Source organism: Chlamydotis macqueenii, chromosome 3 (genome assembly GCF_036417535.1).
Source record: "Chlamydotis macqueenii isolate bChlMac1 chromosome 3, bChlMac1.mat, whole genome shotgun sequence".
NCBI lineage: Eukaryota > Metazoa > Chordata > Aves > Otidiformes > Otididae > Chlamydotis > Chlamydotis macqueenii.
In genome coordinates this window covers 120,414,580-120,427,648 of record NC_141558.1, presented here as the reverse complement: position 1 = coordinate 120,427,648, position 13,069 = coordinate 120,414,580, and the positions used below count along the sequence as shown (strand labels likewise).

General features: G+C 40.4%; 1 protein-coding gene across 1 annotated transcript in view; it reads left to right on the top strand.

Moving 5' to 3' along the window:
- Positions 1-13,069, top strand: part of SPTLC3 (serine palmitoyltransferase long chain base subunit 3) — a 112,977-nt gene that overhangs the window by 56,205 nt on the left and 43,703 nt on the right. Inside the window, exons 7-9 of the mRNA XM_086744678.1 lie at positions 383-488; positions 7,930-8,149; positions 10,314-10,440. Of these exons, the coding sequence (XP_086600804.1) occupies positions 383-488; positions 7,930-8,149; positions 10,314-10,440 (453 nt within the window). The remainder of the gene's footprint in view (positions 1-382; positions 489-7,929; positions 8,150-10,313; positions 10,441-13,069) is intronic.

Below are 13,069 nucleotides of genomic sequence, written 5' to 3'. Positions count from 1 at the left end.
CTCATTATTCGGAAGCCTTGAGACATGAGTATCAGCAACCCGTACAGAGAACTGCTGGCAATTAGCCTCAGTACTCAAGCAAAGTGGTTCCATTTTGCCTTTAAATAAAAATATATGCCAAGAATTTCTAGAAGTTTCCTAGATAAAGTGCATAACTGGAAGCTTTTTTAAGTCTCTTTGTCACTAGATTGCATTCAGGCAAATTAAATCAGTTGTTGGGTCTTGCCTACTAACAAAGGAAGCTTGTCTTCAGAACATGTTTTTTTTTAATATTGTCTTTTTCTGTATAGGAAAAAGTAGCACCTAGTAGAAAATTGAAAGTTCTTTAGAAAAATTTTTGTTAATGTTTTTTCTTCCCCCTTTTTCTTATTTTCAAATAAAGATATGCAGAGTCTTGAGAAGTTGCTGAGGGATGCAATAATATATGGGCATCCTCGAAGCCACCGAGCATGGAGAAAAATTATCATCCTCGTAGAGGGCATTTACAGGTATGTTTGTGTTTTAGAAATGTGATTACTTTTTATCATTTCTGAGGACAGAATGATATATTGAATGAAGCAAATTCTTCTTCTTTCTCTCAGGTACCTGAGAAAAATCTTAATGAGAGTGGAGGTTACAGTAGCATTCTGTAATCTTATAAATGTATTGGTTTCCATTACGTTAGCCTGAGCCCTGGTGTAACTTGCTCCAGTTAGATCCTGTGTGTTGTTCTGCATGTTGATTTAGCAAATCACAGGGGAGTGGGAGATGCACTGTGAGACAGATCATCGGCTGGTGTATGTTGTCACAGATGTGGTAAGATTCATGGAGCTTTAGTAGGTGAGGAGTTTTGCGAAGTGAGTAAGGCAAGTATTCTAGAGTTGTTTGTTATGCACAGGCAGATCAAAAGACAACTACACAGAACTAATGAAGGTCTGCATGCCCAGTTCTTACCCAGCTGTTGGAATCTAAAAACTGAAGCTAAACATAGGCCAAGTGATGTTAGCACCTTTCTAGTAATTAGTGCTGGATCTAATGGACTCACACTTTAACAGAAAAAAAAAAAAAAAACAATTAAAAGACTGGTTTTCAAAGAATCATATAGTGGTATTTCATGTAGCCTCAGTCCCTGGAGGAATTTGAAAGAGAGAAGTGCCTTTCAGAACCTATCAGATACTATTAGCATCAGTGATACCATGCAACTATAGAGCATCCTAGTCAGCTCTAGTTCACTAGTGTGGTCCATCTTACACCCAACCAGAAGGACAAACCATCACTCAAGTTGAGCAGCAAAGCAGAGGCACCAGCCAGGCTCACCTTCCTGGGCTTCATCCTGGCAACCGCCCAAGATAGGACAAGGTTGCTGGGGAGGCAGCCATGGGGCTGGTGGACAGCATGGAGAGGGAGCAACTGGTGGGCAAGGAGCTGGAGCAGGGAGAGAACAGGGATCATGAAGAAGGAGGGAGAGGCTGAAGAAGCAGGGATCTGGGGAGTGAGAGAGTTTGCGGGGCTCTAGGCAAGGCTACTATGGCAATGACAAGAGCTGGGGGAGTAGCAACACTTGCACCAGAGACAAGGGAACCAGAACCACTCATTCACAGCATGTGACATGGTTTATGAAAGCAACATTAAACTTTATATGTAGGGATGGTATCATGTGTTGCTGAAATGCAGCCAGTCTGGATGGGCAGTCATTTATGTCGTTTTATTAAGAAATGGTAGCACAGTTGAGCTGATTAGATTTTTTCATAAGGAATCTTTTACAATCTCATGTAATCACAATTTCATTGTTGTCAGTGCTTTCTTTTTACCTAACATTTTCCATCTGCAAAGAGAACAAATCAGTCCTTATCTAAACACCTGTCACTCAGAGCTGAAACAGGTCGGCAGCACATCAGCTGATCCAAAGCAGGCTGAACGTCTCCTTTCAACCAGAATAAACAGAGCAAAACTGCAAATAAACATAGTTTGGCATTACTAAAAGAGAGCTTAGATTTAAGGACTTTGATCATGCAGAAATTAAGTGGACCACCAACATTTTACTGACAAATATTCCTGTCAGTCACATGGCCTACAGAAAATGCTCCAGCTGCTGAGCTTTGTTCACTTTTAAATCCTTTACCCTGGATATTGACCTGTAGGGAGCAAGAAGGTAGACTGGTGACACAGAAGCATAGATCAGTCCAATCAGGGGGACAAACCCACTGTCAGATATTTGCAATATAATAACTGTATTTCCAAGTGTATATTTGATGTAGAGTTTTATTTTCCTCTAGTTTTGCAGTTCATTTTCAAAGGAGATTTAATTCTCAAAAGTTTGAAGAACCTTCTGTTGGAATGCAAACTAAAAACATGTTAAACCTCAGAGAACCTCACAGAAAAGGAACCATAAAGTTTTTTCAGCTCCATAAGGGGTAAATAATGTAAAAACCACTCACACCGTGAGTGTGTATGCTTGTGAAAGGCGTAAAGTAAAAGAAAAACAAAGCTCAGCTCTCTAATAGTCTCCCATTGGAAACTAGCCCTAGCAGTAGCTAGCTTGGTTGATTAATTGCTTTCAGTCTAAGCAGATCAGAAACTGAAGATTGTGGTCTGGTTGCAAAGCAAGTCTGCTCTGAGTGGAGGAAGAGTACCACCACACCACACAGTGTTGTATCCCTGCCATCGCTGCCAACCCAAGATGGACGCAGCTGATCTGTCCTTACAGCACTGCTGGGAACACACTCAGGCCACACAGTCTAATCCAGTGAGCTGCTAATAACATTTCATATGCAAAAGAAGAGGTGGAGAAAGACATATTAGAAATACCTTTACTTTTTTTGTGTGCACATATTCTTTCCTTTCTTGGCCCATGATTTTTGAAAGAGACTGAAATTTTCCAACCCCATTTTGGCTAATGTTAGTTCTCTTGAAGATTTGCCAGATGACAAATTAACATTCATCTAGATGGTTCAAGAGGAGGAATAGTGTAGTTAATGTGTTCTTCTTAAAATAGTTAATACTGCTGCCTTTTTTTTTTTTTTCCTCCCACTTAAAGGACTTAAGTTATGCTTCAAGGTCAACTAATACAGAATTTAAATAACTCAGAGCCATTCTCCAAGTTAAAATATCTTGACTTGTAAGGTTGGTTTGGCAAATTTTTACAGAAATGCTTTTTCCAGAGATGCAAAAGAAACACTAAAATTTCCTTCTTTAAAAAAAGCGTTGTTATATGGGACACCATATAGTATGGTCAAGTTGATGGTATAGAAAAAAATTTGCCTTCTGTTTCCATTAGGAGTGTGTTTAAGTGTTTACACTGTGCATAAGCCTGGAATTACCAACTGGCAAAATCTGAAAAGGGTCAATATCAGCCAACACGAACATTTCTGGAAATCAGACTTCTATCTGAAACTATAAGCTGCAGAGTTTGCTTGGTTACAGTTGAAGGCAGAATTGGCCCCTCTTCTTGGGAAGCACTCAAGCTACATGTCAAATGAATAGCAATAAGTATATGTTTGTTTGCTTTTTAATGTCTCTATTATCTTAGAAAAAAAAAACAAATAATGAGAAGTAAACATAACTACTAGTGAAAGCTGATTCTTAACATGGACTAGCCTAGGAGCAAATATATTCCATTTGCATTCCAAACTGAGAGAGACCATCTAGCCATCAGTCTTCAGTACAAAAAGCATGAACAAATTTTGGCAGTGTGCAGGGCACAAATTAAACTGAGTCGCTAAATCATATTTCTATTATTTAGATTCCAACTAATGTTTCCCTTGGCTTCTACCGTTTCCAGTTCAGGGTTAATCAGTTGTTGTGTTCTTACGTGGTTTGTGGTAGGCTTCTGCTCTCTTGCACGTATGATTACCTAGGAGTCAGATAGGCCAAGGCCCAGGGCAGGAGTTATAGGGCACCAGAAACTGATCAAACTAGTTTGGTTTTCGTTTGTTTTTTCCCTCCTTTTAATTTAATTTGGGTATTTTCCCTTTCAGCTCAGAAAAGAGCTCTCTGATCAGTTAGATATTGTCCAGTGCCTTTTCATGTACATTAGAAGTTCTTTGGGATTCAATGCCAGTACTGTATGAAATTTATCAGGGTTATTTTTTATTTTCTGGGATTAAGTGATTGGACTTCCAGAAAAGAATGGGGTAACATTTAATGTCTTTGGCCAGGAACCAGCATTAAAGATTAACATTTGTATCATTTCAGTGTGTGAGGTTGTATTTGAGGGTAGGGTTGGAAGATTTCCATAAAACTATTGCTCTGAACTACAAAACAGAGATTGTTGTATGAATGTGCAAGGTTTATGTAAGAAAACAATATGAAAGTAAACATTAAAATGGAATGCATAGGTCTCAGGAGTAGCAGGTCAGGAAAGGAGGGATTTTCCTAATTACAAACTAGCCTGTAAGGGGAACAGATGAAGTTTTCAGGTGTTGAAAGGATAGTGGTACTATAGGGCATGTTTAGAGATGCTGAGTGATGCAATTATAAAGAAGATAATAGCTTGAATATCAGTAAATTAATTTTCCTGACAGAAAAAAAAAATTGAAACTGTGGTCCTATAGTAGGATTTAGAAAACTCTTTTCCCAAGAACTTTGAAAATAAACTGGACAAAAACTATCAGTATCCTGTCAAGAGTGAGCCTGTATTTCAAGTGAAGTGACTATCACAAGTGCACACCTCCCGTGTCTCAAAGCACGTGGCTCCACACTTCATCAGCTGCATCAGGAAGAATCTCAGTGGTTTGGTAGGGATTGAATCAAGCTTCAAAAGTCAGTGATCCCAAAATTTTGGATTATATCCTCGCATCTGGAAGTAGATTCAAACTGCGTGTGTACTGAAGCAAGCCTTTGTGCTTGCCTGTTGAACAAGGGAGGTGGGGGTCAGCTGCAATCTAGAAGCTTTACATCCCTGCCACTAAGCTAATAATTTTTGCTACAAGACAGGATGAGAACATCTGGCCTGGGCAGAGCCAGCTTATGTTCATCTGCATCCAGCTTTTTCAGTGTGCCCTGTGTGCTTGAGCAGATCTGGAAACAGATCAATGGCTTTGTAAAAGTGACACAACCAGTCTGAGACAGAATTATTACAGTTCACTTCTGGCTCACTGCTTTAAACTCAGTTGACATCAATATTTACTGAAGGATTCGGTAAACTTTCCATTTGGGCTACCCAAGGGGTTATGTGAAGTGAGCTTTATCTTGGAGAAATTCTAAACAGAGCAGTGTTCGTATCACAAACCATCTCCGAGGGTCAAAAGAGAGACCAAGAATAGAGTTGGCAGCAAAATAGCTCTCATCTCTGCCATCAGGAGGGCTGAGGCCTATTTGAATGGCAGCACAGAAAATGTACACGAAACCAGCAGCACTTTAGCTACTCCACAGACACTTCAAGGCCGTGTTAGGATCTCTGTCAACTATTGTAACATTTATGTCAGCCAGCATCTTTCAAGAGCAGTAAATTAACACTAAAATTGCATACAAGTGTTCTGTTTTGCTAAACAGCTTAGAGTTCAAAGAAAAATCTCCTACTCATACTAGTAAGAAAAGCTTTCATTAAATCCTCCTAATGGCTAAATCTTGCAACAGCCATATACCAGCTCTGTGTATTCTGGGATTCAGCAACAACTTTGTTTCCGTTCCACAAAGCCCTGTATTTTTAATTTACCATTTTTATTCTTGTCTTTTTGAAGATAAATGTAATGTCTCCCATCTGAATCTCCATGAGACACTAAGCCTAATGAATGTCCATGTAAATGTGGAAAAACTATTATTGTCCTTCTGTGCCTAGCTGGTCTGCCCAAGTAAGGTGGAGGATGGGATGCCTGTTTGCTGCCCTCTGCAGAGGTGCTCCTTGGCACCACTCTCACTCTCTGACCATGCAGCCAACCTGCAGTCTCACCAGATGCAGCTGAAAGCTGCCATCCCCAGCACGTACGATGCTGCGTGCCCAAGCGCACCCAGTGGCTTGGTATAATTTTTAGCTGGCTAATGCTTTGACTCTAGGCTATGTGAGAACTGTGGGCCCTGCCCTTGTATTCATTAGGAAAATAACTGTGATGGTTCAAGTTGCTTCTCGCCCAGCTGCCAAGTGCCACTTGAGAAAAGTGAGGAAAGCCCAGCCTTCAGAAACTTGCAGTACAAGCCCACCCCTTCTTTGCTGCAAGAGACTGTGGTGCCAATATGCAGCCCCACAGCTGCCTCTTCTATTGCTGGGCGAGACAGAAGGGCAAGATTTGCCAGCAGTCACCTGACAGCCAAAAGCATGACTCCAGGCGCGCACAGAGCCAGGCTCTCCGAACCTCCCAGCATGAACAGCACAGGCAGCCCTTGTTCATTGCTGCTCCCCCATGCTGTTCTTTCCAACTAATGGAGACTTGCTTATGGGCAGGTCTCCTTCAAAGCTGGAGACCAAGCTGTTTCCAAGCTTACTCAGCAGACCAAAGGATGAAGGAAGACTGAAATTGTCAAAAAATTCGCAAGCGCTAAAAGCACACCCTGCCCCTTTTGTGGCACCAAACTTCCAGTTTCACGGTGCAGCTAGAGTGGCAGTAAAACAATCCATGAAAGCCACTGCTCTGGGATCTAAAAATTGCCAAGAAGTTGTGTTAATTTTACTGATCTTTTGTACATGCTATTCAGGAGCAAACTTGATATTTCTGCTTACCTGAAGCTCTTGTACCATTTGCAATCAGTTACACTTTAGCTGCAGGCGTCAGCCACGGATTGCTGGTTTTCCTGGCACACAGCACACTCGCTTTGTTTTTGATAGGAAGTATTTAGCATTTGAAGACCTGCTCGCTAGAGCTAGTGTGAGAAAACATGTTTAAGTCATTATGAAATGAACACAGTGTATCAGAGCATACCTAAGCATAGCTGTGGTAATTTCTCAAAGGTTTTCAAGACATAATAATCTTCACAGCAATACTATTGATACATCAACTGGATCAAGTTGCTCAGAGCCTCATCCAACCTGGAAACATCTAGAGGCCAGGTTGGATGAGGCTCTGAGCAACCTGACCTAGTCGAAGATGTCCCTGCTTCTTGCAGTGGGGTTGGACTAGAGACCTTTGAAGGTCCCTTCCAACCCATACCATTCTATGATCATCTTTATGAACCTAGAGAGCATTTCTTATTTGTCTCCCTGGGCTTTCATTTTGCTGTACAGCTCCTCTGTGCAATCTAACCTACTGATGTGATTACTAACAATACAAAAGAATTATCATCTCTTCTTGTTTTTGCAAAACTCAGTACATCATTAGTGCAAGTTCAGAATATTTCCTTTTCCTGTGTGGCTGTAACAAAGTAAGAAGAAAAAGTTTTTCCTTTTGAGTACTAGGTAGCAGGCTGCATTTCCTAAAAAGTATGTATTGGAAGAAACAATTGGCAGAAGAGGATTTGAACTCCCTTTTCTAATCCTTGATTCTGCCCACTCTGAAGACTGAGGCTGCTCTGAGTTAGGGCCCCGTCTGTGCATTTCAGGTGGCCCGTTTCCTGTGCGCATTACACCCAACTACTGTGCGCCAGAGTAATTTGCTCTAGAGCTGTTACCGCTAAATATTGCCACAGCAGCCAACGATGAAGCCAGCAAGGACCAGACTGAATTACAGCAGTTCCTTACAATATTTGGTTTTTTGTAGTGAATTGTAATATACTGCTTTGAGTGCATATCTCCTCCTCACTTTTATACCTTTATTTCTCTTTTCTGGCATGTTGAAAATTTGTAAATATTCAAAGACTTTTTGACTGGTTTTGATTGTTTGACTTCTAAAACTGTTTGACTGTTTTATACTTACCTGCAGATGGGAAAGGGTTGCAATTTTTCTTTCTACTGTAAGTACAAATTGAGGTTCCAGAAGATCTTTCATGGAGTAGGGCAATTAATGCCTATATTTTCTGGCAGTATCTTAAAGAGAGAGAGTACAAGATTTGTTGTTCATCCATTATTCTCTCCATCTGCAGCATGGAAGGGTCCATCGTGCGCCTGCCAGAGATAGTCTCCTTGAAGAAGAAGTACAAAGCCTACCTCTACTTGGACGAAGCTCACAGCATTGGTGCGGTGGGCGCAACGGGCCGAGGAGTGGTGGAATACTTCGGTATGAGTCCCGACGATGTTGATGTATTAATGGGAACATTCACAAAGAGCTTTGGCGCAGCTGGAGGATACATAGCTGGCAAAAAGGTAAAAGGAAAAGACAAACATTTTAACAGCAGGGGGAGGGGGGGAAATACCTTCTTACTGTGTATGATATATTTCATTATTTTTTCACATTGACTGCTTTGCAGGAGCACTATTCTAAAGTTAGTACCATTTCTTTGTCTGGATCCCAAATGCACATCAAACACTCAGACTTTCTTATTTTTGTCTCATGTTCATATTATGTAATTTGCTTGTGTTGGGTATTTCTGTGCCACTCTGATGATTGTTGTTTGTCTTGGAAATGTTTAGATACGTTGTGGTTGGCTAAATATACTTCACTACATTAATTTGCCTGCAGATTGCTCGTTACTTTATTTCACATTTGTAAACAGTGTGTGGAGCAATATTGAGAGACTAAAGCCACAGTTTCATCCACTGATAATAGAATTCCTAAACAGCTGTGGCTTGTCATAGTTGTGTTTTTTAGGAGGATGGAGAAAGAGGGTTATTGAGGGCCTTTTGCAATAGTGAAATCCGTGTCCTCGGTTGCACTGCATACATTAACAAAACAACCTCTTGCCAACAACAGATGTCAACAAAAATAGTTTAGCTTGTTTTTATTGGGGGTGTAGAAGAAGAGAAAGCACAGTCAGCACCATTGTGAAATGTCATCGGGTTTTTTGCTTGACAGAGATATCAAGTGGTTGCTGATTATTTAGCCTTTTCGTACCCTGCTGGATATATTTCTTAAGTAGTTTGCTGAATGAGTAGGAAGCCTGTTTATACAGCCCATATGGTTGTTGTCAGGATAACGTTAATAAGGGTAGCACTCGAGTAGAGTAAAAGGGCTGTAAGAAAGTATAAAGTGTATTTTCTTATGGATTTTTTTTTTTGTTTTGCCTCTGGAGATCTTAAAACTGGCTATCATAATGTATCAAGAATCAATTTTCTTTGTTTACTTTGCTTCCTGAATTTGTATCTGAAGGTTTAACTCTTACCAAAGATAACGTGGCTAATGTAGCTAGAAATTACAGGAAGCCTAGACCTGTGAAAAGCAGTCTAAAGTAATTCATCATCTAATCCTTGGAAGTTTTCTTAAATGCAAGTGAGTTGCTCTTTTCATGCCTGTGTGCATCACTAAGCTTTGCCTCAGGCTTCCAGGCCTTGGTGGCAGCTGCTCACCTGACACACTTAGCACACTTACATTCATTTCTGCAGCCAAATCTCACTGTGGCACTGTTCATCCTGCATCAGCCAGAGCACAGGGGCCTTCTCAGCTATTTGATCAAACCCTTAGGATTACAGTTGCCACATAGAAATGCATAATCTGTATAAGATTGGGTAAATCTTTATCGTTAGCACTGAGATTACTGCATAGACTCATACAGCGTTTTTTGGCAATAATTTGTGTTATTCTCTTTGGTTTGTTTTGTTGTTTTTTTTCCTGGTGATATTTTTTATCAAAGGCAGTTTTTGAGAAGATCTCATCCCTTTCTTACTAACATGCATTCAGCTTTTAGTGTGATAACTGTTACTCTGATATTTATACCTCTGATAGGAGGTATAAGCTGTTGTAACAACGATGGTCTTAATCAAGTGCTGAATTCCTACAGTGCCCCTGGATTTAGGAGTTACTGATACTTCAAACATGGCTACAGTACATCAATGCTTTTTCTAGGAGCACAGATTGTGCTCTTAGTTAGACGAGGAAATGTTAAAGCGGTTATACAGACTCCATCATGACTGTCCCTGCCACACTGATGGAAATTTTCAATTGATTGTATGCTAAGAGCCAAAGACAGATCCCAGTATGGTTGCCTTTCCTGGGCTAGGTCTTGTGGCAGAGGAGCTATACTGATGTCATGTAGGCTTTGCTTCATTCCCAGGGAGGAGCTGAGCAGTATTTTAACTGCAGCTGTTCACTGGTCTGTAAATTATTTTGGTCCTTTATAAGTCTTAGCACAGAAGTAAACATTATTCTATTTCAGCCTTTTGCTTCAGCTGTACTTGCCCCACTTACATGGTAAAGTATTTGCACCTGCCTGATGTTTCTTCAGGCCATTAACAGTAGCAGCCAAGAAAGCAAACCAATAACTGGTGAAACATCCTCTTCCTTTTGCATACTCTCACTCCTGCAGTAGTTAAGAGGCAGATCTGCTGTTTGGCCAACTCAAAGCTCATTCATGCTTTGTTTTGCTTGTGTAAGGACCTTGTGGACTTTTTACGAACTCATTCTCACAGTGCTGTGTACGCCACATCTATGTGTCCACCCGTAGCAGAGCAAATCATCAGGGCAATGAAATGTCTCATGGGACTAGACGGGACAACACAAGGTAAGCCACCTTCTTTAACTTCACTTATTTCAGTTACTACCAGAACACCTACCGTGTACAGGCACGTGCAAAATGTCACCCAACGGCAAAGCAGTGTAGTAATGCACCGCAAAGGAAATAATTCTTACTGTGAAATTAATACCCAAATCTTCATACTTCTAAGTACTGTCAACTCTATTTCTTTCTCCACACTCATCCACATGCAGCAGGGATGGAAATATTCTGGAATTCTGGCTTTATAGTTGCTAGCCCACTCTAAAGCAGCAACAAATAGAAGTACATGAATTGCCCTTTGAGAAGATTGTCTGAATTTGTAGGAGGGGTTCATAAGGACATGCCTTCATTTATGGGCCAGATGTTGTCAGTTTAGTTTCTTTGTGAGTGTGAACCTTCAAAATGGCAATCAACTCAGGCATGGTGCAGAATTTAAAAGCAGGTATTGTGTGTTAAATAATAGTATGAGAAGATTATTGTAATAATTCCTACCTCACTCAAGCATTAATTATGGTGTCCAAAATCTAGTTTTGAAGCACATTTTGTCCCAAAAGAATTGACTATTTAGTGTCTTTATGGAAAAATTAAGTTTTTTTTATTGTTGTCTCCTGAAGTTGCTGTCTAAATCCTCTGTGTAACATGCTTTCTACACATCAAGCAACGAAACAGCTGTGTGACATATTCATCTGCTACTGTTTCAAAGTGATAGTGATACATATTCAATGTTCTAGAACTTAATCCCAATTCAAGAGAAAAGCTAATGGGTTTTGAATTTGTATAGTTTGTCAGGAGTGCCTGAAAATCATGTTATTGTGCAAAGCACTCTTGAAGATATAGATTCTGCTCTGAATTGCAGTCTCCCTTAGATTGGTCCAGCAGCTCTGTGCTGTGCTATTTTCTCTTACGTTGTGTAGGATGAACAGAGTAAACTCTGTATTAATCCTCCCTGATAGATATTACCAGGGTAAGGTGGGAATGGAAAGGAAAAAGGGCATGTGAGAGCAGGTAAGATACTGCCCGGCACTATTCTGTTGCAGTGCCCTACAGGGCAGTTTCAAACCATGATAGACACAAAGCTATTAAGATGTTTATCGCAGACCTTCAATGAAGCCAGAATTTACAAGACCCCAGTGTACAAAAGGAGGGACAGAGAATCCAGTCCCCGTGCCAAATTCTGCTGAGTGCAATAATAACAAAGTGCAGCAGAACTCCAGTGCAGTGTGTAGACAAAGAGGAAATAGTGCTTTTGTCATTTTGGCAGAGAAGTCAGAGCGCAACAACTATTTCCAACTCGAAATTGGAAAGGTCAGGGTTCCATATGCTGATGCTTACATCCTGTTCAATATAAGAGACCATGACATGTTTCTTCTACCTTGGGGACCATGTGTGCAGTCTGCTGCTCTAGGAAACGCGTGCCGTCAGAGGGCGATCTTACCCTGGGCCTTCCCAAGACTTACGGGCTTAAGGCTCTCATTGATGCCTCGTGTAAAGTATTAAACACGCAGAGCATTTCCAGACCTTCAAAGCCTCTTAAAAATGATCTTCAGCTAGCGTGATTCTGCATGGAGTTCAGTGCAGCTAATAGGAGAACTTGGTTCGAGATGGAGTCTTTTAAGATTTGCATGTCAGTCTTAGAGCTAAGAGTTTGCAGCATTTTCTCTTCCAGAAGCAGTGTTCTTTAACGACACGATGTTTGTATTTCTGAACAAAATAAGTGCTTATTAAGTCTTCCACAAATCCTTTATGAAATAAATTAGTGTTCCGTCAGTTTTTAAAAATTAAATGCAAATGAACAGAAAAACAAATTAATAAATCATATATCACAACTTACAGTATTGTACAAAGGCTAGCAAGCTGGCTATGATGTGTAAAAAATGTTTCTTGTCCTTCTGAGCCAGACTCATTATTTTAGTCTATTGGTTGTTCTTTCATGTGGGCCTCCCTTCATTAGTCTGTCTTCTGGACTTAAAAAAAAAAAAAAAAAAAAACAACCAAGAAAAAAACACCAAACCCAAAACACAGGAAAAAATGTTTTGCTGGACCACAATACAGTGCTGCTTTGGCATCAGAGAAAGGAAGGTGGTGGCTTACAAAGGAGAGGGGAACAGAAGAGAGAAAGCACTCCTTAGATATTTTAGCTTCCAAGGACAATGGCAGCCTTGACCAAGTTTTTTTGGTCTACTGTCACAGAAAATGATGAATCCTGCTTGTGAGCCTTCCTTGTAAGAGCATAAGCTGTGTAGCAGAGACACTTGGCAGAGAAGCTTCAGGTGAACCAGAGTTGCAACAGGATGTTGCAACTTTGTTCTCTGGAAGCGTATTGAATCAATAAAAGGAACTTGGTTTAAAATTTATTTCAAATGACATTATCTTCCCACGGGATTATTTGGGGAATCCTTTATAAGGAGATCTCCATTGATGGCTTGTCCTCCAGAGCGCACTTCTGTAGAGGAGAAAGCCTTTTAAAAAATACTGGAATGTTTTGGAAAAGAATGAAATTAGATTTTGCTAAAAAGTTCCATGTTAACTAGAGAGTGCTTCTTGAAAAGAATATGAAATAATGGGTTGACAAATGTGTTAACCCAGCTTGTTCTTACATCTGAACTTCATGACTGACTCCTCAGTAGATTAATAG